Source organism: Trichechus manatus, unplaced genomic scaffold, assembly GCF_000243295.1.
Source record: "Trichechus manatus latirostris isolate Lorelei unplaced genomic scaffold, TriManLat1.0 scaffold00085, whole genome shotgun sequence".
NCBI classification, from domain to species: Eukaryota; Metazoa; Chordata; class Mammalia; order Sirenia; family Trichechidae; genus Trichechus; species Trichechus manatus.
Genome location: NW_004444021.1, coordinates 8,974,721 through 9,001,539, shown reverse-complemented (window position 1 = coordinate 9,001,539; position 26,819 = coordinate 8,974,721). Strand labels below are relative to the sequence as shown.

General features: G+C 36.4%; 2 protein-coding genes across 9 annotated transcripts in view; one reads left to right on the top strand and one right to left on the bottom strand.

Moving 5' to 3' along the window:
* SLC25A40 (solute carrier family 25 member 40) overlaps nt 1-14,259 on the top strand; it is a 43,835-nt gene extending 29,576 nt beyond the window's left edge. For 5 of the 7 annotated variants that reach the window (XM_023736059.1, XM_004381496.2, XM_023736065.1 and 2 more), the window contains 2 exons: nt 2,263-2,343; nt 2,727-4,884. In XM_023736059.1, coding sequence (XP_023591827.1) covers nt 2,263-2,343; nt 2,727-2,836 — 191 coding nt within the window. In that variant the 3' untranslated portion in view covers nt 2,837-4,884. Of the gene's footprint in view, nt 1-2,262; nt 2,344-2,726; nt 4,885-12,932; nt 13,578-13,943 lie in introns of those variants that run through there. The other 2 variants (XM_023736062.1, XM_023736061.1) reach the window with 2 other exon arrangements.
* Nucleotides 6,915-26,819, bottom strand: part of RUNDC3B (RUN domain containing 3B) — a 159,092-nt gene continuing 139,187 nt past the window's right edge. For both annotated transcript variants that reach the window (XM_004381494.2, XM_004381495.2), the window contains one exon: nt 6,915-9,582. In XM_004381494.2, the coding sequence (XP_004381551.1) occupies nt 9,437-9,582 (146 nt within the window). In that variant the 3' untranslated portion in view covers nt 6,915-9,436. The remainder of the gene's footprint in view (nt 9,583-26,819) is intronic.

Sequence of the window (26,819 nt, the reverse complement as noted above, 5' to 3'; positions counted from 1 at the left end):
TACAATGTAAGAAGTTGCTTATTACCTGTAGGAATAGCTCTTTAATGTTGAACTGTAGGCTTTTGAGGTTCCACTAGTACTTTGCCATGGCTTACAATCAGTTGATACTCTCACGTTAAAGTAATTAAATCTGCCTTAAAAATAGAAACTAGTTTGGGACTTGCATTCTACAAGATTAGAAATACCTGGCTACCTGATTTTCTTTCACAAGTTGTTTCCAAAATTTAAATGAAATAAACATAAAGTAAAAGTTGCCAACTTGTAGTATAAAGTTCTTGTCATTGACTGTTTAGAGTTAAATTTCTTTCATAAATATGTGGTTCTCAGTTTTATTAAATGTCCTTTCCGTTACGTTACTATATTTATTATGTTTGTTATACTATTTATACTGATGATGTGGCTTCTTAAATAAATTATAGGCTTCCTTTGCCTTCATAATCAGAGAATCTGATATTTTATATACATGAAATCATAAGATAATGAGCTCCACTCCATTAAGTATCAAAATTCTAAAAAGTCATTTTTGAAGGATGTCTTTCTGTGAGCATTTCCCTTTTTCCCCCAGGCATGCTTAGTAGTAAGCTTTCTTAATGCCTCAGCGTTGTCATCAATGTAAACACTGATTATTGAGGAGTTTTATAATTCTGCTCTCAGAAGCTACTGAGGGTTGTTGTTAGGTGCCGTTGAGTCGGTTCCGAGTCATAGCAATCCTAAGCACAACAGAAGAAACTGCCTGGTCCTGAGCCATCCTCACAGTCATTGCTATGTTTGAGCCTATTGTTGCAGCCACTGTGTCAGTCTATCATGGAGGGGCTTCCTCTTTTTCACTGACCCTCTACCAAGCATGATGTCCTTCTCCAGGGACTGGTCCTTCCTGATAACATGGCCAAAGTACATGAGACAAAGTCTCCCCATCCTGGCTTCTAATGGGCATTCTGGTTGTTTTTGTTCGTTCTTCTGGCAGTCTCTGGTATATTCAGTATTCTTTGCCAGCACCATAATTCAAATGCATCAATTCTTCAGTCTTCCTTATTTATTGTCCAGCTTTCACATGCATATGAGGCAATTGAAAATACCATGGCTTGGGTCAGGTGCACCTTAGCCCTCAAGATGACATTTTTGCTTTTTAACCCGTTCAAGAGATCTTTTGCAGCAGATTTGCCAAATGCAATATGTTGTTTGTTTTTCTGACGGCTGCTTTGATGGGCGTTGATTGTAGATCCAAATAAAATGAAATCTTTGACAACTTCAATCTTTTCTCCATTTATCATGATATTGCTTATTGGTCCAGTTGTGAGGATTTTTGTTTTCTTTATGTTAAGGTGTAATCCATACTGAAGGCTGTAGTTTTTGATCTTCATCAGTAAGTGATTCAAGAATTATTGGCCCATGACCAGCTGATCTCAGCCTGTCATTTGTTAATTGTTTACATGGTAGTATGCCTGTTTCTTAGCAGATTCTTTTTTTTAACTTATTGCATCTAGTAGTCTGTGGGCTAAGCTAGCTTAGAATTAACACGTAAAATGAAGATACCTGAACTTTGCGTAAGAAAACCTCATTCATAAACTCTAATGTTCAAACTTCAGTGACATCTACTTTTACTGTTTTTTTTTTTTAATAAATTCATTGTTTTTACTATGTTCCAGATATTTGAGAGGTTACAAATAATTGAGGTGTTACTGTTGGCTAAGGGATATATCTATCTCCTTTTGAAGGATGCAGAACTCATCTAATTTATTTCAAGACTAGCACATCTATTCAGAAAAGTTTTAATAAAGCAGGGTCCCAACTAGGGAGAATGGGCTCTTTTCCTCATAACCTCTTTTTAGGAAAAAAAAAAAAATGTGTGCAATAAAAATTTAAATTAAAAACGGTTATCAGGACTTCTGTTTGCCATTAGGTACCTAATGAAAGTTTCTATATATCTTTTAAAGATTTAAGATGTGCAAAAAGGTATAAAGAATAGCTACCACCAGCCTTAAGTAACAGAACATTATCAGTTCAGGAGAGGCCTTCTGTGTGTTCTTCCTTGATTCTTCCAGTCCTACACGTTTGAACTTACATCTTTTTTCTATTTTTTTTTCTTTTTAATGGGTCCAGCTATTAAAAATAAGATTTTAAAATAGCTCTTCAGGGGAACAGGTCTGTCCTTATTATAATGAAATTATATACCCCCTACAGGACAGAAACACTATTTTATATGTATTATTTGTATTGGAAATTATTTCCATATTAGCATTATTTCTTTATTTTAACATTTAGTGCCTGTGCCTTCAAATATGTCAACCTGGGCTATAATGAAGAACATTGTTGGTGAAAATGGACTTTCTGGATTATTTACAGGTAAAAACATTTGCTTTATTGAATCATTGAATACAATGATTACTTGTATACCCAACACCTTCTAAAATTAACTTTCAGGAGGAAGTTACAGGAAAGCATTCCACATTTATGATTTTCTCCTAAATATCTTTGCTATAAATTAAAAGAAAGTTAAAATACAGTAGTTTTACTACCAATAAAATAAAATTTCTGTGTAAAGTGATAAGAATTGAAGTGTGAGAGGGTTAAGAGTGAGTTATTTGGGTGGTTCTTTGCCACCAGTTTTTGGCATGATATTTGATATATCACTTCATTTATTTTGAGTGTAGCAGAATAAAGCCAAATAAATTACATTTTAAAAAATAAGGTAAATTTTCTTCTGATGATTCTTATTCTCTTTTCAGGCCTAATTCCTCGTTTAATTAAAATTGCTCCTGCTTGTGCCATTATGATCAGTACATATGAATTTGGGAAGGCTTTTTTCCAGAAACAAAATGTTCGAAGCCAGCAATGATTGCTAGTAATGTTGTTTCAACTTGAAATAATAACCATAGCCAAATAATAAAATGGAGACTGTTAGGCAAGAACTTTTCCCACTGTTATTTATCTTAAAATGATTGGATGTTTTTCCTTCATGTAATTTAAATGAGTAGTTATTATTCCCTCTCAAACATAATCCTAAATTTAAAATTAACTTTGTTATCCTGATTTTTGAGATACTGAAAAAGATATTCCAGAAATCACAACTGTTGAGTGTTCTTATAGTAAAAGAAAAACTACTTTAGTACTGAAGGCAATAATCTCTGCAAGTTTGATTCATCTAAGTTTTAGTGTAACAATCTTGTTGGAGTGCATTAGCTACATCACAGCTTTTTGAATTGTGTGCTGAATGTTGTACAGAGTCTAGAAGAAAAACATTCCGAGTCTTTTTTGCAAATGTAAATCATATATATTGAGATATTTAAGTATTTCATTTCAGTAAAGCAGATACTAGAAGGTAGTCATTAAGTACCATTATTCACATTTACCAAACATTACCTATTAGTTCATTCTTTAGCCCAAATGCAAGGAGCCCTGGTGGCACAATGGTTAAGTGCTTGGCAACTAACTGAAATGTTGGAGGTTCGAACCCCACCAGAGGGTCTGCTGGAGAAAATACTTGGTGATCTGCTTCCATAAAGATTATAGTCTAGGAAACCCTATGGGGCAGTTCTAGTCTGTTCTAAAGGGTCGCTATGATCAGAATCGACTAATCCGAATGCATTAGTTTTTTTTACCCCATATTACTGTTTTAAGGCCTTACATGTATTAGGATTTCTCTAATCAAAGGTGTGGCTATTTTATAGTTAACTACTGTTTCTATGAGAGAGGGAGTTTTTTTACTGATTGGAGTAAATGTTAACTTCAGTCAAACTTAGGTGTGCAGTGGAAAACCACACTGCATTTAGACTAGTAAAAATAAAGTTTGGGTACGGGATGGGCCTCTGGTTTTTAACCATTTTGTAATTCCAGTATCATTGTTCATGGAGTTCTCGATCATTTCTAATGGCTTGTTGTAACATTATAGAGATTACTACTGCCTTGGTCACAAAATATTTCAAAATGTCCTCTAATTTCATGCCATCTCACATTAGTATGCTAGACCAAGAGACTAAACAGGAAGCAGTTTCCTTGAAGAAATTGGTTTCTGTCCCTCACTGTAGGCTAATGCCCAAGTGATTTAGCTTTTGAATATATGTAGGAATGAAATAAAAAAGAATATGATGGCAGGGTAAGAAATGATATTTTTTTACATTGTTTGATTTTCTCAGGATGGTCTATATCCTATAAGAAAAAACACTTTATTGCAATCTATGTGTACTTTATGACAATATGAAGCATTTTCTTTTCTAAAATGGAGTAATATATTTAGGTGACAAATCTTCTCTGGTTTCAGTAGGGCAATTAATACATTTTGTGTTAAAGTAGGAGTTTATGTGTTTCACCAGAAACAAACTATATAGGGTTTGTATGTAGTTGTATTTATTTTATCCTGTGTTGATTTACCTTAAATTTGCAAAATACACATTCATATAAATATATATTAACTTACATTTTTATTAGAATATTTTATGCCTTCTTCAAATTATCATTGTGCATTTAGTCAAATATTTTCAAATAAAAATAATGCTATACTGTATATATATGGAGGTTTATCTCAAACATTGCTGGTTAACAGTATTAAATTTAAATTACTGTGGTTTTGCTGTGCTTCTTTTTGATAATTGATAGGTAGAAAAACTTAGAACTATGTTCTCAAAAAGCAGCCACAGATTTCAACTTAAATATCACTTATAAATATCAGAAGGAAAGTTTCCATTTTCCCTACCCATCCTGCACTTGAGGAAAATTCTTCTCATTTATGACTAAAATAAGTTAAATAAATCTAATTGCCTGGTAATGTTTCTAACATGTTACATACAATGTATCTGGATGAAAAGAAGGCTCAATTCAAGTCTTCTGTACATTTAAGAGGTAAAGAAGCACTAATATATTTTTTTAAATAAAAAAAAAATTAGCAACAAAGAAGTGTTTGCTAGAAATTATTTCAACATTTTGCCTAGTAACATTTTTTAACTGAAAGAGTACCTGGATAAACTCAGTCCATGAATGACTAAAATATTAAATTTTTTATTTCCTCCCAGAGTTCTGTCTTGTAAAGTAATTGAACTATATTGGCAGTGACTAAATATTTCCAGATTTCACTTCAGATCAATAGACAAATTTGACTTTCAACCATGAATTCCCCAGTCTTTTTAAGACGTAAGCCAAAAACTCTGTTGTCAACTGTGACTCATAGTGACCCTGTATGACAGAGTAGAACTGCCCCATAGGGTTTCCAAGGCTGTACGTCTTTATGGAAGCAGACTGCCACATTTTTCTCCCACAGAGCAGCTGTGCGTTTGAACCGCTGACCTTTCAGTTAGCAGCCATAGGCTGCAGGAATTGAAGTATTTGCAAACCTAGAAAACAGCTTTCATTCTATTAACATTAAGGTAATGTTAAATTTTCTTACACTTTACTTAAATGTAATGTTTTCAAGAAGAAATGTCTTCAAGAAGAAATGTCTTACTCAAGTATTAGACATTTGCTACCTTTAATTCAAATTAGACTTTTTTTTAAAAAAGTAGGTATGGAGTTAAAGTTAATTTTTCTTTTTTTTCTAGGAAAACTATTCACTGTGCTTATTTAACCTCATATGACTCCTTTTTAAATTCTTCCCTCCCTTTTTCTTGGGCAGAAATTCCAGGGATGGAGGAAAGTTTAGTGTATCACATTTGAATTTTTTTGTCAGATGAACTTTTTAAATAAATACTGCTTTTATTTATTAGTCTATCATTCATAATTCATTGAGACTTTTCATATGGTAAAAACCAAAAGACAGTGTAAAAAGCACTGAAGATAAGAAGGCTTTTCAGATACTGCCCACAAGAGGCCTGAGAGCTATGACTGATAGAAATATGCAATGGAGGTTATGGAAAACTGAGGAACTCTTCACTTAGCCTGGGGTAGAGAGAGACTGGTCAGGAAATGCTTCTAAGATTAGGACAGGCAGGTGATCTAATCAAACATAAGGGAAGGTGGGCATCCCAGTAAGGGAAGTGAACTTAAATCCATGTGGCTTGAACAAAGGCTATACGTGGGAAGGTGGTAGATCAGACTGGAAATGTAATAAGCAGGGGAGTTGTGTGCAAAAGAAGGTAATAGGAAACCAAGGAAGGATTATTGGCATAGCTGTAACAATTAAGACTTGAGTTTTAGAAAGACCTGTGGCAGTACGGAAAATGGGACTTAAAATAAGGTAACTTATTTAGAAATAATCCGAAAGTTTTGGTTTGGATTAAAATATACTTTTTAAAAATGCCATAATGACAGTGATACAAACTTATCTTCTCCTTCCTACCAGTTAAAAGAATAAATGCTAAGGCTAAATAGAAGCTTCTTTGCTCACTAAGAAATATAAGTGAACAGATTTAAAATTTTAAACAGCCCTTGATGTTCAGAGTAGCCATGTGACATTTCAGAGGTAATCCAATATGTTTAACACGATCATTACCACAGGATTACAATAAATTGTAAATCTGAGACACATTCATAACCACTTGAAATTTTGTATGTAAATCTAATAAAGATGACAAATTAAACTGACTTGGTTTTACTTAAAGTTTCTGTCAACCATAATAGTAGCTTGCATTTGAAATGTACATCTTCAGAGCTTATACATATGGTTTCATTTAATGCTGACATCCTGGTGCCATCATGTATGGGGCAAGAATATGGTGATGTTTCCATTTTACAGATGAGAAAACAAACATGGCTATTACATAACTAAATCAGTTAATCCTACCAGAACCACTACTAAACTGTGCTTCAATAGATATTGCCTGAGCCCTTGTGGCACAGTGGTTAAGAGCTCGGCTGCTAACCAAAAGGTCGGCAGTTAGAATCCACCAGCGGGGCAGTTCTACTCTGTCCTATAGGGTCACTATGCATTGGAATCAACTAGATGGGAATGGGTTTGATTTTTTTTTTTTTTTTTAAAGCATATCATGTTATTTTTAACAAAAAGAGTATTCAATTTGGTATGACTTGAAGTAAGGATTTCTCTAAATTCCATTTTCAGTATAGTATTTTAGGTGAGAAATAATACACGTGCCATATTTGTTGAAACAAAATTCAGTGTACAACTTGTCAGGTAACTTTTTGTCAAGAATAAAAGACCACTAATGCCATTGTACAAAATGTTTACTATACATGCAACAAATATAGTACATCAAGGCAACAAAATACACGTGGAAATACTGGCATATAATTCAGCATTCTTTTTTTTTTTAAATGAATAAACACTACCACCTAAAATTAAAGATTGAGACATACATTGTTTCCTCATGCAAACATTAACAAATACCTCTATAACTAGTGTGAAATGAACTGTGTAGAAACCTGAATTTTACAATAGCAGATGAATTTTATACCAAGAGCTCCAAGAAAGGAGGCAAAGTCATGATCCTCAGATGTCATGTTTAAATCTGCATTTAGCAGCATGTTAAGATGCACACATTAACTATATACATTAGACAAATCTGAAAAAATTTATCAATTATGGAATCTTGAATTTCCTTTCTTATAAAAATGTATGGAAAAATTTAATGATTTTTTTAAAAATTATTACTAAAGGATCATAAACGTCAGCTGAGAGTGGACCATGAATGATAAAGCATTTGAATATTCTGATAGTTCTTAGGAAAGCAGCAGTAGTGCTCAAGGCCAGCCTAAAATTTTTGAAGTTCCCCTCCTTAACCATTTCTTCACTCACACCTCCCAGGGTTTCCAATTGCCCTCATTTTTATACCTTCCATCCCCCATGCAGATTCAAAACTGCTTTGGATACCTCATTCACAATAAGCTATTCAGGACTGAGAACAGATTAAAGGTACTCTTTCTCCAAAATATTTATTTGCGTTTCTACAAGTATTAAAGCCTTAAACTAAATGAAGAAAGCTGTGTGTGTGTTCTGGCACATCTAGGATAACTTACTTTAAGGACTTCCAGGCCTTCTTTGTCCTTGAAATGACATAGTTTGGATTGTTTTATAAATAAGACTAGCCTTGTTACTATTTATTAAATTCCAAATTCTGAGACCAAGCTGTAAATATTGCAGGGAATCACCATTGTCCTACATTGCCAATATAAAGAATAAGTGACAAAGTTCAGAGCTCTGTCTCCTCTCAATAAATAGTTTTAGGAGGAACATTCTTCCTATGTCAAAGCCACTAAGCTTGAATGTAATGTTTTATTTAATAAACAAAAATACCATAGGAAGTCCTCTATAAGTATTGTAGCTTCTTCATGTAAACAATATATAAAACTTCTTTGGCACAACTAATCATGTTTTCCTCTATCCTATAGAAAATATACTAAATACATTTTCTCTCAATATGGTTGAATTTTTAGTGACAAATGATTATTTGCAGTTGTAAAAATGGCAAAGAATTTAAAAGAAGGATCATAAGCCCTTTTAGGAAGAAAATTTGTTACCTGTAGAAGTGTAGGGATTTTTAACATTAACAGTTTTAAAATGAGATTATAGCATGATTAATGACAGAGGCTGTAAAACATCACAATTCACTTGTTGCAAAAGGGAGAAAAAATAGTACTGTATGTCCCACCAATATTGAGTGTTAAGTATGATGATAAACCTACTGGTCCTTATTTAAAAGCTTCTCAAATCCTTAATTTGAAATCTTTCTTGATAAAATGCTTTTCAACATTTTGTCTACATCTTTAAATACTTTCAGCTTTTGAGACCTACTTGATTGTATTTTTAAATAAATCTTTTTAATAAAATCTTGGGAAACAAAGATAAGATATTTATCTATTCAGTTTACCTAAATGGCCTAAAATACTGTTAAAATACTTTCCCTATGACCTTAACAAATTAGTAACAGCCTAAAAAGGCACATTCCTACAAAATTTACACAATGTTAAGTTGATACCAAATGATAAATGTTAAAGGAAAACCAAATAAGCCTCTGTAACTGCAGCTGAGGACTTTCACCTCATATTAAAAAGAAGGCATTTCAACATTAGAACTAGGAAGAAATTAATGAAACAGTGAAATGTGTAAGTCATTTTTCTGTGAAAATTGTAATCATTGGATAGATGAGTGAAAAAATATTTAGCTTAACTCTCTGGAAGAGAACCTCAAACCCAGTCTCTGGTGACTAAGATACATTTAAACAAATACATGAAAATCAGCTGAATAATAAATATATACAGTTTTTAGATTATTAATTTGGAGGATCTTTTTAAAGGTTTTGTTTAAGCCTATTCATTTTTAAAACTTCCTCAATGACATTCTTCAGTAACAAAGATGAGAATTTCAGAATTGAAAAACGGCAGGATCATTAGTTTTCACTCATAAGTTTAGATGGAGTAGACTTTAAACAGTAGAATTACAGACATGTGCCAGAGCTATAAAACTTCAAACGTCTTCCCAGCACTCAAACTTAGATAAACTGAACATTTACAACATAAAAACATCTGGATTTTACATAAAATACATAAAATTTTTTCAGGATGGAGTCAGGCCTGGACTTGTCATCTCTGTTGTAGGGCTTGCAAGGTAGTCATTAGATTTTAGGCTTGTTAGAGACTTGTAACTCGCTACTGATGTTAGAGACCCACAGAGACCAAGTAATGAGGGAGTGTCTTCTTTACCTGAAAATTAGGATAAAATAACTAAAATCATTAATTGCCCTTGAAGAATGATACCAGTAAGATCCTAAAACCATTAGAAACTGCCACACTTTACAAAATATTATAAATATATCTAACCATAAAGCCAAAGATCTACTATATCTCAACATGTTTGATCTTGTAGTTTCAAGGTCACCCTTAGAAATAATACAGGGGATTATTCGTGCCTCTTATAAAAGTTCTAGATATGGATGTTTGGTAATTCATGTTTTAGAGCAAAAATAAAAAGTTCCCTTTTTTGGAGAATATGTTCAGTCAGTAAAGGATAAGGAAAAACTAAATGAAATGAAATAATAGCAACACTGCCCAGGCCACAGCAATACCAGGAAATCCACACTTAGGCAAAGTAATGCATTAGTAGCAGGTTGATCTTGGACAGATTGGACTCCTTCAACTCAATGGGAGGCTTGATTTGGGGAGACTTTATTCATTTATTGAACAAACATTTATTCAGCACCTACTGTGCATCAGGAACTTTGAGAGCAGTACTTCAACAGGCCTATGAAAGGAATGGTATAAGATCTATTTCTGCAGCTGTGGTAAAACAAGTTCTTTCCACAGCTGAGTTAATTTTCAACCCAGAGTGTGCAAATACCAGCTGTAAGTGGCTAGCTTGCGGCTGTGAAGGCCTAAATTTTGAAAATTAGCAGACTTCCAAAGAAGATGGAAAATTTAGGTTTTACATAGCTATGGCAGTGTTTAAGTTGAGCCCGATATTAGGTGTTTCTGAATGTTATATGTTGTTTCCAACAGCCCCTCTGAATGTTCCCACAGTCCTTTGTACTCCCCCACCTTGTCATACTATATTGTAATGGTTTACAGTTTATTAAACTATAAACTCTGAGAATGGACATGGACTTTGTTGTGTTCTTTAGTATATTCCCAATGTCTAAGACACAGCAGCTGCTCAAGAAATAAGTATATAGTTAACTGGATGATTCAGTGCAACTACACAGGGACTCAAGATAGCTCCTATGATCTCTTTAACTGTGACCTTGGGCAAGGCATTTTCTCTTAGCCCATTCTTTCCTTTGTAAAATGGGAACAAATACCAAAAAATGACTGACTATGCTAACTTCATAGTTTTGTTGACTGGTAAAAACAGGAAGATACAGTGTTAGAAAAAGCTATAGAATAGGAATTGTTACATTCAGATTTAAAACGTTTATCATGTTATGTCAGGGCCAAAAAGTACAGATATTACCAGCACCCTTCTTTTTAAGCTTAGAGACTCTTAGGTCAAAAATATAACAGTATTTTTTAAAAATTAGAAGAGTTGTTACATTCAGATTTGAAATGTTTATCATGTTATGTCAGGGTCAAAAGACATAGATGTTTCAAGCACCCTTTTAATATTTAAGCTTAGAGACCCTTCTCAGACCAAAATCTACTCTCTGGAGTTCTTGCTAATTGCTGCAGAGGCTCAACTGCTTTAAACAGTCTCCCTCAATTTCTACTTCATTACAGACTCCACAGTCTTTTAAAGAAATTTACTGCTAATTACATATATTTTTAATATAAAAGTTATCATACAGTAATTGCAAAAGACTATAAACAATTCAAATATTTAACATAGTTACACATGCAGCTATAAGAAAATTCAAATGTTTAACATAGTTACACACGCAGCTGTAAAATCAATGAGAAATGGAATATATCTCTGTATACTGTTAGGCAGTGATTTCCAGGATATACTGTTAAGTGAAAAAGGCAGAATAGTGTCTATAGTATCTTACTTTTTATCTAAAAAAGAAGGGGAATATGATTCTACACAAATCTGTTTATATTTTAAAAATCAATACAAGGCTAATTCAAAAACTAATAAAATGTTTATCCTATGAAAGTGGGAGGAAACAAGGTAAAGGTGAACTTTAAGCACAGTAATTTGAGTATATTCTCAAGATAAAAACAATTGCAAAGAAATCTTAAGCTATATTTCAGTTATAATATTGTTATTGTGAAATCAGTATGTATAGTGGGATAAAGCAAACAACTAATTATATAATTAGAAACATATTTTTATACTAAGAAAGAAGATATAAAATCAAATAAGCAAAAATCTTGAATCTTACGTTTGAATTTTAAGGTATCAAAATAAATTTATGATACACTTTTCTGTAAAAAAATTCCTAGCTGTATCCACTGAAAAAGCCTAGAAACAATGACCAACCCAATAGCAATAAGCACTCCTAAAGCCCACACTGTGGTCCCTAAAACCATTTCCCACTATAAGGTGGCAGAAGTTCTTGGAGAAATAACTGAGCCTGGGTGTGAAGCATTAAAGGCACCAAAGTAATCCAGAATATCTTGTTTTACCAGAAAGCGAGGAAGCTATGAAAGACTACTTGGATATCAAAAAGACACAAAAGCTATCCTTAAGGGTTTCTCACTGGCCAAATAGCACAGGGACCATTAGATAATATGCAATGAGAAGGACCCATTACTTATGCTGTATCCTTACCAAAGATGTTTAATCTGAACATGTTAACCTGAATATAATAATCATGAACAATCAGACAAATGTAAATTTTTGAATATTCCCACAACTGGCCTGGACTTATCAAATATATAGAAGTCATAAAAGACCAAAACCAAAACAAACAATAAATTGGGGGGTACTGTTTTAGATTAAAGGACACCAAAGATATTGAAAACTAAGTGCAATGTGTGATCCTTGATTGAATCCTGGATCAAAAAAATAAAAAATTATAAAGAAGAAAGGAAAAAAAAAGCTTAAAGGATATTACTGGATAAGTGGAGACATTTGAATATTTGCTAATTATCAGGTAATATTATAAAACCAAAACCAAACCCATTGCTGTCAAGTCAATACCAACTCATGGCAACCATATGTATTACGGAGTAGAACTGCTCCATAGGGTTTTCTAAGTTATAATCTTTATGCAATTTAGCATGCCTTTCTTCCATGGAGCTGCTGGGTGGCTTCAAATCACCAACCTTTAGGTTAGCAGCCCACTGCAAACAGCTTGCACCACCTAAACTCCTATCAACTAATAAAATACTGATGTTAAATTTCCTGAGTGTGTTAATGGTGTGGCTTTGTAGGAGAATGTCCTTATCTATAGGAGATATTTACTAAAATATTTAGAGGTGAAGTATCATGCTACTTGCAATTTACTTTCAAATGGTTGATGAAAAGAGAAAAAGTGGATATATGGATAAATGGTGGAAGCACATGCAAATAAGAAGGAGAGCAAGACACAGCAAGTGTGGCAAAATATGAGCACTTGGTGATTCTAGGTAAAAGGTAAACTGGTGTTCATATTCTTGTTCTTTCAACTTTTCCGTAGGTTTGAAATCATCCAAAATAAGAAGTTAAGGTGGGGGAAGAGACAAGTCACTTACCAAACCCTCAAATGTGCCCCAGAGAACTTTTGAATGCCCTAATTTCGCGAAGAAATTCTCTCCCTGGCTTTTCCTCTCAAGTTTTAGGTGGTGTATTGTGCATCTTGGAGTTCCTTGGTGGTGCAAATATTTAAGCACATGACTGCTAACCAAAAGGTCCACCCAGAGGCACCTCAGAAGAAAGGACTGGTTATCTACTTACAAAAAATCAGCCATTGAAAACCACACAGAGGAGACTTCTGGTCAATATAGTGCCCTAGATACACTATAACAACTTCTTGACAACAAAAACTCAAGAAACTAAGTAAAAGAGACACAAAAAACAACCACGGATCCCAAAGCATCAAACAGAGAGTTGAAGAAACAGACTGAGCATCGACTGGAAGGAGAGACAGAACTAGGCCAGCAGGAAAACAGACATTCCCAGATCAACCACACCCTGCCTGCCAGCATGGAGCAACATGTTCATTTTGAAAAGTTTTATGGATTGAATTGTGTCTCCCCAAAAATGTGCATCAACTTGGCTAGTTCATGATTCCCAGTATTGTGTGACTGTCCACCATTTTGTTATCTGATGTGATTTTCCTTTGCGTTGTAAATCCTAACTCTGTGATATTAATGAGGTGGGATTAGTGGCACTCAAGTTAATGAAGCAAGACTCAATCTACAAGATTAGGTTAAATCTTAAACCAATCTCTTTTGAGATAGAGAGAAGCGAGCTGAGAGACAGGGGGACCTCATACCACCAAGTAGTGCCAGGAGAATAGCATGTCCTTTGGACCCAGGGTCCCTGCACTAAGAAGCTCCTTGACTACAAGGACCTTTCCTAGAGCCAACAGACAGAGAAAGCCTTCCCCTGGAGCTGGCACCCTGATTTCAGACTTCTAGCCTCCTACATTGCAAGAGAATAAATTTCTGTTTGTTAAAGCCATCCACTTGTGATATTTCTGTTACAGCAGCACTAAATAACTAGGACAGGAAGGCACTGAACAACAACCTGGAGTGAAGACGCCAGGAAAGCAGCTGCAAAGAGAGCATGGCTGATGGTAGAGGTTCTGTGCAAACAACCCCGAAAAGAAACAAAAAGGTAGGCAGGACATGGCCATCAACAGGGCACTCTGTGGCGGAGGGGGGTAGCACAGGAGTAGTATAGCCTTGAAATAAAGGGAAAGTGCTTCTAGAGCAAGGAAACAGACTGAGTCACATCTAAATCTTAGAGAAGGAGAAAGTGTAGACAGACAATGCACAATTGCAGAGGAGTAAAGGGAAGAAATGGGCAGGTGAGAGCTCCAGCCCTTCTGGTGAGTCCAAGAAGGAAGAAAGCTAGGTGTTAGTGCAGAGACTGATCGTTGGTAGAGGCACTCAGCCATTTATACAGGAGCCACCCAGTGAAATGCCAAACCACTGAGTAACAACTAAAGACTCCGCCCCCCAGAATTAGCCCTGTACAAGCAGCCATCCCACTAGCCATGTGAATCAGTGGGTGCCCTGAGCGTGTAGGTGGATGGAGCCAAGGCACACAATCCTGGCCCCTCCCACCTCAGGCACAGGAGGCCCACACTGACACACAAGCCCAGTCACACCCTCTACATCCTTCCTGAGGTGTAAGTGACTCGTACCTGTGAGCCCAAGACCGGCCCCACCTACCTCCTCTTCTCACAGGCACAGGCTGCTCGCACTTGTGCTTGCAAGCTCAGCCCCACTCATCACCCCTTCCCTGAGACGCCAACCCCTACCTGAGATGCAGTCACTTTGCACTTGTGTGTGCAGCTATGGCCACCACCCCCTCCTTGAGGTGTAGATATGAGCATCTGTGTGCCAAAGCCCGGCCCTGCCCACCACCCATTCCCTGAGGCACAAGCGACTCACACGTCCATGTACAAGCCTGACCCACCCACCTAGTGACCGGCTGGACAGACACATCACCTCTACAGCAATGCCAGTCACATCCTGACAGGAGCCATCTGCACCTCAGCAAAACAACGAGCAGGAGATCCTAGTGCCCACACCCAGTGTCCACCTGGCTGCAACATTACACACCCCACATCCAAACAGTTCCTGCAGGCCATCTGCATTTGCACTGAAACCCCTTGATACTCCACCACTTCCTGAGATGCCAATTCGTACATGAACAACAGGCCTACCCCATCCAGTTGGGTAGCACTCTTTCACAGTGAACACAGAGACATCCTGCCCTAACCTCCACAGAATGCACTAACTGCCCATGGTCTCACGAGGGCTATGGAGGGGCCCTGACCACTCAACACTTGTCACCAAGTATCAAGGAAAGAAACTGCTCACCCATCTAAACTCAATCCGGTAAGGGAAGACATATGAGCCTAACCACAGAAGACGTGCACGTGGGTGAGATCCACCATAACCACTAGTAAGAGGAAATCACGCCCAGCCAACAGACACCACCAAAGTCACAGAGACCAGAACAACAAAACAACAACAATTAAAATAATACAAAAGACAAAACATTCTAAAGAGAAAGAGAAGTAACAAAGCTCCGGATACATCAAAACAAATCCAAAAAATCAGCACAAACTATACATACAATCAATAAAGAAATATGTAAATAAATATATTAACACCTTAATGCCTCGGAGGCAGCAAACAATAACAAATCATATGAACAAGCAGGACAAGTGAGCAAAATAAAGGGGCAGAAAACCTTCTAGAGGAAGAAATGATAATAGAACTACCTGATAAGGAATTCAAAAGACTTACAGTCCTGGTGGCACAGTGGTCAAAGAACTTGGCTGCTAACTGAAAGGTCAGTGGTTCAAACCCACCAGCAGCTCCACAGGAGAAAGATGTGGCAGTCTGTTTCCATGAAGGTTTACAGCGTCGGAAACCCTACTAGACAGTTCAACTCTGTCCTTTAGGGTCACTATGAGTTGGAATCCACTTGACAGCAGTGGGTTTTGGTTTTATATATAGGATCCTCAAAGAGATCAAGGAAAACACAGAAAAAACCCTTGAAGAATTCAGGAAAACAATACAAGAACAAAATGACAAAATAGATAATTAGAAACCATACAGAAAACAACAACAAGAAATCCAGAAGATCAACAATAAAATATCAGAAATAAATAACGCAACGGAAGAACACAGAAGTAGAATTGAAGCAATAGAAGAATCAGTCAGTGAAATAGAGGACAAATGCCTTGACATTCATCTGAGGAACAATTAGATAAAACAATGAAGAAAGCTTAAGAGAAGGAGAGAAAAAAAGCACAGAAAACTTAAGATTTGTTGACAAAAATCTACCCTAATATCATGAAAGATGAGAAGGTTTCCATCCAAGAAGCTCAACGAACCCCATACAGGATAGACCCCCAAAAGAAAGTCACAAAGACATATCATAATCAAACTTTCCAAAACCAAAGACAAAGAAAGAATCCTAACAGCAGCTCATGAAAAACAAAGTATCACCTACAAAGGGGCACCGATAAGACTAAGTGCTGATTTATCAGCAGAAACCATGCAAGAAAGAAGGCAGTGGGATGACATATATAAAACACTGAGAGAAAAGAATTGCCAACCAAGAATTGTCTACGATGGCGAAACTAGGACATTCCCAGATAAACAGAAATTAAGGGAATTTGTAAAAATCAGACCAAGCTTACAAGAAATATTAAACGGAGTCCTCTGGACAGAGAACCAACAACATCAGACAACAACCTCAGATTAAGACACACAACTGTATCACCCAGACACAAATACGGGCAAAGAATTCTCAAATGAAAAATGAAGCCGCAAAACTGAAAACAGGGAACCAGAGATGTCAATCTGTAAACAATGACCACTTCAAAACAAAAATGGGGAATAAATGGTGTAGTTATAGAATTTCCATATGGAGAGGAAGTCAAGGCAATAGCAAGATATAACAGACTGTTTTAAACAGGAAGAGAAAGATAAATTCCAGAGTAACTACAAAGAAAATTAATAAATCTACCAAAAAAAAAGAAGAGGAAGAAAATCAAAAAGACTCAGCAAACATAAAATCAACAGCAACAAAGGAAACAAAAAGAAAATTCATTAAAAAAAACCTCAGCACAGAAAATTAAGAAGAACAAAGAAACCGTTAACACCACAATAAAAAGCACAAAAAACGGCAATAGTAAATTCATACCTATTGATAATCACACTGACTATAAATGGTTTACATGCACCAGTCAAGAGACAGAGAGAGGCAAAATGGATGAAAAAACATGATCCATCAATATGTTGCCTACAAGAGACACACCTTAGACACAAAGACATAAATAGGTTAAAAATCAAAGGATGGGAAAAAATATATCACACAAACAGTAACCCAAAGAGAGGAGGGGTGGCAATAATAATCTATAAAAAGACTTTAAGTCAAAATCTATTATTAGAGACAAGGAAGGGCTTTATATAATGATTAAAGGATCAATCTACCAAGGGGATATAACCATAGTATTTATACACTGTGACAATTAACAGTATATGTCAGCTTGGCTGGGCCATGATTCTCAGTGGTTTGGCAGTTGTGATGTAGTTTGGCAGTCATATCTTGGGGGTGTGGCCTGCATCGAATATATAAGTGGACTTTCTGGCAAGACTTGTGGGCTTTTGCTTGCTCTGGATCCTGCAGCTGGCTCCTGTTTGTCTGACCTCTGGTTCTTGGGACTTCAGCTACCAGCTTACCTGTCATCTTGTTTGCCAATCTTAGGATTCATCAATCTTCGCAGCCTGTGAGCAAGAGCTCTGCTGTCTGACCTGCCAATCTTGGGTTCACCAGCTCCTGTGGCTTTATGAATCAGAAGAAGCCTCTATCCTGACCCATGGACTTGGGATGTTCCAGCCTTTACAACTACGTAAGCCATTTCCTTGATACAAATCTCTCTATATGTATATTTATACACTTTACTGGTTTTGTTTATCTAAAGAAGCCAGCCTAAGACATGCACCCAATGACAGAGCTCCAAAATGCATAATACAAACTCTAAAAGAATTGAAAAGAGAAATAGATAGTTCTACAATAATAGTAGGAAACTTTAACACACTACTTTCAATGATGGACACAACTAAAAAGAAACTCAACAAAGATACAGAAGATCAAAATGACACAATTAACCAACTCAACCTCATAGACATATGCAGAACACACCACCCAAGAGCAGCACAGTACACATTCTTCTCCAACACACATGGATCATTCTCCAGAACAGACCATATATTAGGCCACAAAACAAGTTTCAATAAATTAAAAAATACAGAAATACTACAAAGCATCTTCTCTGATCATAATGCTGTAAAACTAGAAATCAGTAACGGAACAACCAAAGAAAAAATACGTGGAAACTGAGTAATAACTTACTTAAAAACTACAGAGTAACAGAAGAATTTAAAAATGAAATTAAAAAACTCTTAGAATCAAATGAAAATGAAAACACAACACACCAAAACCTTTGGGACACAGCAAAAGCAGTGCTCAGAGGAGAATTTATAGCAATAAATGCGCATGTCAAGAAAGAAGAAAGGCCTAAAATCAATAGCTTAACCCTACAACTTGAACAAACAGAAAAGGAGCAGCAAAATATGTCCACAGTTACCAGAAGAAAGGAAATAATAAACATCAGAACAGAAATAAACAAAATAGAAAACAGAAAAACAATAGAAAGTATAAACAAAACTAGAAGTTGGTTCTTTGAAAGGATCAATGAAATTGACAAACCACTGGCCAAACTGACAAAGGAAAAAAATGAGAAGATGCAAATAACCAAAATAAGAAATGAGATGGCTGACATTACAACAGAACCAACTGAGATAAAAAAGATCCTAACAGAATATTATGAAAAACTATACTCCAACAAATTTGAATACCTAGAAGAAATGGGCAAATTTTTAGAAATAGATAGAAAATATAGGTAGGTAGTATGTTTCTAGAAATAGAGGTAGAAAATTTGAACAGACCCATAACAAAAAAAGAAATTGAAGAAGTCATAAAAAAAATTCCCAACCCCAAAAAAAAAGTCCTGGACCAGACAGCTTCACTGGAGAATTCTACCAAACATTCAGAAAGGACTTGACACCAATTCTACTCAAACTGTTTAAGAGCACAGAAAAGGAAGGAATACTCCCTAACTCATTCTATGAAGCCAGCATAACCCTGACACCAAAGCCAGGCAAAGACACCACTAAAAAAGAAAATTACAGACCAATATCCCTCATAAATATAGATGCAAAAATTCTCAACAAAATTCTAGCCAACAAAATTCAACAGCATATCAAAAAATAACACATCACAATCAAGTGGAATTCATACCAGGGATGCAAGGATGCTTCAACATTAGAATATCAATCAGTGTAATTCACCACATAAATAAAACAAAGGTAAATAAACCACACAATCATCTCAACTGATGCAGAAAAGGCATCTGATAAATCCAAAACCCTTTCTTGATAAAAAAAATCTCAGTAAAATAAGAATAAAAGTGAAATTCCTCAACATAATATGGCCATATATGCAAAACGAACATCCAACATTATTCTCAATGCAGAAAGATTGAGAGTATACCCTTGAAAACGGAAACATAAGGATGCCCTTTATCACCACTCCTATTCAGTATTGTACTGGAAGTTCTAGCTAGAGCAATAAGGCAAGAAAGGGAAATAAAGGTATCAAAACTGGAAAGAAGTAAAACTATACTTATTTGCAGATGACATGATCCTATACATAGAAAATCCCAGAGACCCAGCAAGAAAGTTACTGGAATTAACAGAAGGATTTAGCAAAGTGGCATGATACAAGATCAACACACAAAAATCAGTTAGGTTCCTCTACACTAACAAGGACTCTAAAAAGGAAATCAAGAAAACAATACCATTTACGTTTAGCCCCCAAAAGGACAAAATACCTAGGATAAACCTAACTAGGGACATAAAAGACCTACACAAGGAAAACTATAAACACAACTGCAAGAAACTAAAAGAGGTCTACATAAATGAGAAAATATTCCATGCTCATGGATTGGAAGACTTAACATTATGAAAATGTCAATACTACCAAAAGTGATCTATCCCAACAACATTCTTTAATGAAATGGAAAAACTAATCTCCACCTTCATATGGAAAGAAAGGAGGCCCCGAAAAGCTAAAACAATATGGAAGAAGAAAAAGTAGGAGGCCTCTCACTTCGCTGTACAGCCACGGTAATCAAAACAGCCTGATACTGGTTCAGTGACAGACACATAGACCAATGGAACAGAATTGAGAACCCAGAAGTAAATCCATCCATCTACAGGAAGCTAATCTTCAACAAAGGGTCAAAGTCCATTCAATAGGGAAGAAACAGTCTAACAAATGGTGCTGGCAAAACTGGATATACATATGCAGAAAATGAATCAGGATCCATACTTTACACCATGGAAAAAAAACTAACTCAAAATGGCTCAAACCCCTAAGGTGTTAAAGCTAAAACAATAAAGTTCCTGGAAGATAACATAGGGTCAAAACTAAGGTAGCTAATTTTTGGCATAAATAGTCTATCAAACAAAACTAAAAATGCCACAAGTGACAGAAGATAAATTAGGTAACTGTGACTTCCTAAAAATTAAATACATATGCTCATCAAAAGACTTTACCAAGACAATAAAAAGAGAACCTACAGACTGGGAAGAAAATCTCTGGCAACGAAAGATCATGACAAGGGTCTAATCTCTAAAATATATAGAAAACTTCAACAACTCAGCAACAAAAAGACCAACAATCCAATCAAAAAGGGACATGAACAGATACTTCACCAAAGAGGACATTCAGGTGGCCAACAAATACATGAAAACCCTATGAAGCACAGTTCTACTCTGACTTATACGGGGTCACCACCAGTCTGAATCAACTGCATGGCAACTGGTTTGGTTTATTTATTTACTGTACCTCTCAACTGTAATCTTTTGTCCAAGGCAACTGCAGATTTTTTGTTTACCTTAGAATGTTTTTGAGCAATCTCTGCTGCTTTTCCTTCCTAAGTGGGTTCTGAATTAGGTGAAACCACTACAAGGCTTGCATCAGTCCTTCAGGTATCCTCCAGACTGGGTAGAATAAACAAACACAATTATTTGTGAATGAGGTCTGCTCTGCTCCCTCTGAAACCAGTGGATTGTATTAATGTCAGTTTTATGGTTGTGATATCTCTGTTTTATTTTTTACAACTGCATCTTAATCTACAATTATTTCAAAGTAAAAAATATCTTAATATTTAAAAGAGAGGAGCTACAGAAATTTCTTTAAAATGTAGTAAGTATTCAGGGAAAAGTGCAGAATGCAAGGGAATACCAAGTGAGCAGTACTGAGTCGAATAACTGTGTGCATATGTATTTTTTTCTGTACTGCTTAAGTATATCTTCAGAGTAAATTACTAGATTTGTGATTGATGCATTAGAAAGTAAAAAGCAATTGTAGGATTGTTGATTCTAAATTAATTTAGGGACACTGACAAAGTATTTCCATTTGCTTGAGTCTACTTGTGTCTCTTAAAAATGTTTTACAGTTTTCCTTATATAAATAAATTTAATAAGGAACCTAAAAAGTCTAAGTATTTTATCTTCTGTTGCTATTAACATTTTTTTCGTATCAGTAGAATCTCTCATTGGCTACTGTTTTTGCATGGGAAGGCTGCTGGTTTCTGTATAATTTTATATCCCACTACTTTGCAGGAATACTTCTATTTGTCTACGTTAGTTTCATTATTATCTGTTTTCCAGAGATATAGTTAGTTGTATCATCTGCTGTCATGGATTGAATTATGTCCCCCCAAAAATGTGTTATCAGTTTCGCTGGGCCATGATTCCTGGTACTGTGTGATTTTCCTATATGTTGTAAATCCTGCCTCTATGATGTTAATGAGGGAGGATGGGTGGCAGTTGTGTTAGTAAGGCAGGACTTGATCTACAAGACTGGATTGTGTCCTGAGGCAATCTCTTGAGATATAAAGGACAGAAGTGAGCAGTGAGACAGGGGGACCTCATACCATCAAGAAAGCAGTGCCGAGAGCAGAGCGGGTCCTTTGGACCGGGGTGCCTGCACAAAGAAACTCCTAGTCCAGGGGAACACCAAAGAGAAGAAGGCCGAGAGAAAAAGCCTTCCCCTGGAGCTGATGCCCCGAATTTGGACTTTCAGCCTACTTTGACTATTAGGAAATAAACTTCTCTTCATTAAAACCATCCACTTGTGGTATTTCTGTTATAGCAGCACTAGATGACTAAGACATCTGCATATATAGTTGTACATCTTATCCATTGTTCATACCTCTATTTGAATTTTCTTCTCTAATTGCATTAGCTAATCCTTCCATGATAAATTTAGTGGTGAAAACAATGCATATCTTTACCTTGTTCCTGATCTTAGTATTTCTCCATTAAGTAAGATGCTGGCTTTAGGACAAAGACATACATAAATACAAAGAAAGTATTCAATTCCTTTTTTTATTAAATGTTTTTGTCACTCAAGTGTTAAACTCTGTCCAAGGCTTTTTTTGCATCTATGTAGATGATCATGTGATTTTCCATTTTAGATCTATTAATACTATGTATTGGTATATTATATTAATGGATTTCCTAGCAGTGCGTCAACCTTGCATTCCTAGAAAAAATCCCATCTGGTCATGGTGCATAATTTTCTTTCAGTGGTGCTGGACTCTGTTCACTAATACTTTATATAGAACTTTTATATCAATATTCATAAGTAATACTTGTCCATAATTTTCTTATTTTTCATACTGTATTTATCAGCTTATACTTATTACCTAAAAAAATCAGAAAGTTTGTCTTCATTTTCCATGCTTTGGAACAACTTATGAAGCACTGCTCGCTATGAGTTGGAACTGATTCAATGGCAACAGGTTTGGTTTTGACTGGGAATATCTGGTCTTTGAAGTGTAAGTTGAATTCCCCTGAGAAACCATGGGGCTGGATTTTCTTTTTTTTTTTTTTTTTTGGAGAGTAGTTCCTTAATAATTTTCTCTATCTCTCTTCTAGAAATTAGTCTGTTCAAGTTTTCTATCTTTAATGAGTTCAATTTTCTTACAGCGCATTTCTGAAGGAAATTATCCATTTCATCTAGGTTTTTAGAAATCAGCGAAGTGGTCTTTGGTGATTTTTTAATTTCTTCTTTTTCAATGATTTCCCTGTTGTTTGTTCTTATATTTGTGTTTTCTCCCTTTCATGATTAAATTAACCATATATCTTATTTGTTAATTTAAAAACAAAAAGGGGCTTCTTGTCTTTTTTGGCTTTAACAAACAGAAATTTATTTTTTCACAGTTAGGAGGCTAGAAGTCCAAATCCAGGGTGCTGGCTCTAGAGAAAAACTTTCTGTGTGGGCTCTGGAGGAAGGTCCTTGTCTCTTTTCAGCTTCTGCTCCTGTACAGTCTTCATGTGGCTTGGCATCCCTCTTCCCCCATCTCTGCTTGCTCACTCACTTGTTTAATCTCTTTTATATCTCAAAAAAGATTGTTTTAAGACACACCCTACACTAATACTGTCTCATTAACATAACAAAGAAAACCCATTACCAAATAGGATTATAACCACAGGTATAGGGGTTAGGATTTACAACACACATTTTGTGGGAACATAGTTCAATCCATAGCAAAGAGTTATACCTATAACTTAAAATTACAAGATAGTATTTATAATCTTTGTATTTTCTATGCTCATGAAAACTTGATGTCTTTATACTGTCACAGAACAGATAGAATCATACTTTTATTCCACAGATTATTGGATTTCATGTACTTTTGACTGCTATATTAGGTTTCCAACACAACATTTTCTGGGGAGACTAGGTAACATGTATGCCCCCCTCCCAAGCCCATATACTTGTCTCAACTTTCTGATGCTGCACATATGTGAGGGTGCATTCACTAACTGTGCTCAGTGCTATTTAAGCCACATCTACTCCAGTTAGCAAATACAGGTCCAGAGCAGGCCATTATCTGCCAGTCTCCTTTAATAAATATGCCCTTTGTCAGGTGTCTGCTGAGGTAGATTTGTAGGTTACAGTGTCCCACACCAGGGGCCTGATCTTCTCACCTGTTGTAGGAAGCCTTTCTTATTCATGCCTAATAAAAACATATAAGGTGCACAATAAATATTTATTGAATGAATGATTTTTATTTCCACTTTCATATTCTTTCTCAGAGAAGACATGCTTGTTTGTTAAAGAAGCATCCAAATAAAAAAAAGGAAGAGTGAGGCAAAGTTTCCATTTTAATGTATCCAGGTAAGAGTGGGAAAAGTTTATTTTCCACTTCTTTTATTCTAAGGACTGACTGGTTCTTATTCTAAGAAGTCACATTACTTGTGGGCTCTGGGTATCTTCAGTGGTCCCGGAGAGAAGAACAGATGGTTTCCTAGATCCAGTGATTCCCAGGAGTTTATCTCCATTACCCAACAGACCATTAATTTGGAACTTCAAAACTACACTGAGCGCTTAAGACACCTAAACCTAGAACTAGTTGGTCCTTTTTCTTCAAAAAGATTGTTCATAATTAGGGCTTCTCACCATCAATGAACTTAAACAACTAAAGTTCAAGAACATAAGCTATCTATCACTATTTTTAAAAACGCTAACAATAGAAGGAGTGTAGGATGGGGACACTCCCTCCATCCCCAGACTTCTAGAGGATAAGACATGAGGAATCCTTTCTTCACCAGGCCTATTTTCCTCAGATTCTGGGTTAGACTTAGAATTCCAGTCAGATGGTGCTGCAATGTGCAGCAGTATTGGCCAGAAGAATTTTAGTGGTCATCTTGGCAACTTCATTTTCCAGAAATCTGGAATTGTAAAACCACTGAACTAGTCTGACCAAAAAAGAAAAAAAAATCCCTGGAAATATAGCATAAAATACAGCAAGTGTTTCTTAAATGCATGGTTGAATTTAGAAGAAAGTAGGGAAAGCTTGATGATACTAAGACAAAGAGGAAACTACAAGTGGAGTCTTAAACCAAAACAGGAGCCCATTTTGGGAACCAGGAGGCTTAAATTCTAATGGCAGTGCTGGAGGCTGGAGACAAGGCCTAGTTGTTGAGTGCCATTGAGTTGATTCCAACTCATAGTGACTCTATATAAAAGAGTAGAACTGCCCCCATAGGGCTTCCTAGGCTGTAATCTTTACAGGAACAGATCGACAGGTCTTTTCACCAGCAGAGCCACTGGTGGGTTCAAACTGCAGACCCTTCAGTTAGTAGTCAAGCGCTTAACCATTGTACCACCAGCGCTCCTAGACAAGGCCTTAGCCCCATGCAAAGTAGCAAGTATGGGGCCCCACATAAATTTAGGTCTCTCAAACACCTATGAGGCATTGGTGGTAGTTCAGTGATAGAATTCTCACCTTCCATGAAGGAGATCCAGATTCAATTCCTAGCCAATGCACCTCATGTGCAGTCTGTCAGTGGATGATTGTGTGTGTTGCTATAATGCTGAACAGGTTTCAGAGGAGCTTGCAGATTAAGACAGACTGAAAAGAAAGACCTGGTGATCTACTTCCGAAAATCAGGCGATGCAAACCCTTCAAATCACAAAGGTCTGATCCTCAACTGATCATGGAGATGGGGCAGGACCAGGGAACATTTTATTCTGTTGTGCATGGGGTCACCATGTGCTGGGGACCAACTTGACAGCAGCTAACAACAGCAACAACAAAGTCCTATACCCTAATAAAAAGGTACAATAATATATATGTATGTACGTATGTATATACACACACATACACATGTATAGCAGCCCTGTGGCGTAGTGGTTAAGAGCTTGGCTGCTAACCAAGAGGTCGGCAGTTCAAATCCACCAGCTGCTGTTTGGAAACCCTGTGGGCCAGATCTACTCTGTCCTATAGAGTTGTCACTATGAGTTGGAATCGACTCGATGGCAACAGGTTTTTATACATATATGAAAACTAAACCCACTGCCAACAAGTTGATTCTGACTCATAGTGATCCCATGGGGTTTCCAAGGCTATAAATCTTTAAGGAAGCAGACTGCCACATCTTCCTGCCACAGAGCTGCTGGTGGTTTCAATCTGCCGACCGTTCTGTTAACAGTTGAGGAACTTAACCACTGTTCCACCAGTGCTTCTATATATATATTTCCTTATCCATTCCTGGGCGAGTGTATGCCAGTACTCAAGTTAGGAGGAAATGTTAGTTGATGCACATATTACGGTTTTGTTTTTGTTTGTTTCTTTTTTTTATTGATCCAATTAAATAAAGTTTACATTTCAAATTAGTCTCCCATACAGAAATTTTTTTTTTACATATATTGTTATGAGACCCCAACCGCTCACCCTATTCTGCAACAGAACACTCCTCACCTCCTCCCCTGATTCCCCATGAACATTCAACCAGCTCCTAACTCTCTCTGCCTTCCCATCTCACCTCTGGACAGAAGCTGCCCCCTTGGTCTCTTGTATCTGCTTGACTAAGAGACACCTAGTTCACAAGTATCACTTTGTGTCCCACAGTCCAGTCCAAACCCTGTCTGAAGAGTTGGCCTCGGAAATTGTTTTAGTTCTGGGCTGATAGAGAGTCCAGGGGCCATGCTTTCCGGGCTGCCTCCAGTCTCAGTCAGACCATTAAGTCTGGTCTTCTTACTAGAATTTGAGTTCTGCATCCCCTCGTTCTACTGCTCCATCAGAGACCCTCTGTTGTGTTCTCTGTCAGGATGGTCATTGGTGGTAGCTGGGCACCATCTAGTTCTTCTGCTCTCAGGCTGATGAAGTCTCTGGTTTATGTGGCCCTTTCTGTCTCTTGGGCTAATACTTTCCACGTGTCCTTGGTGTTCTTCATTCTCCTTTACTCCA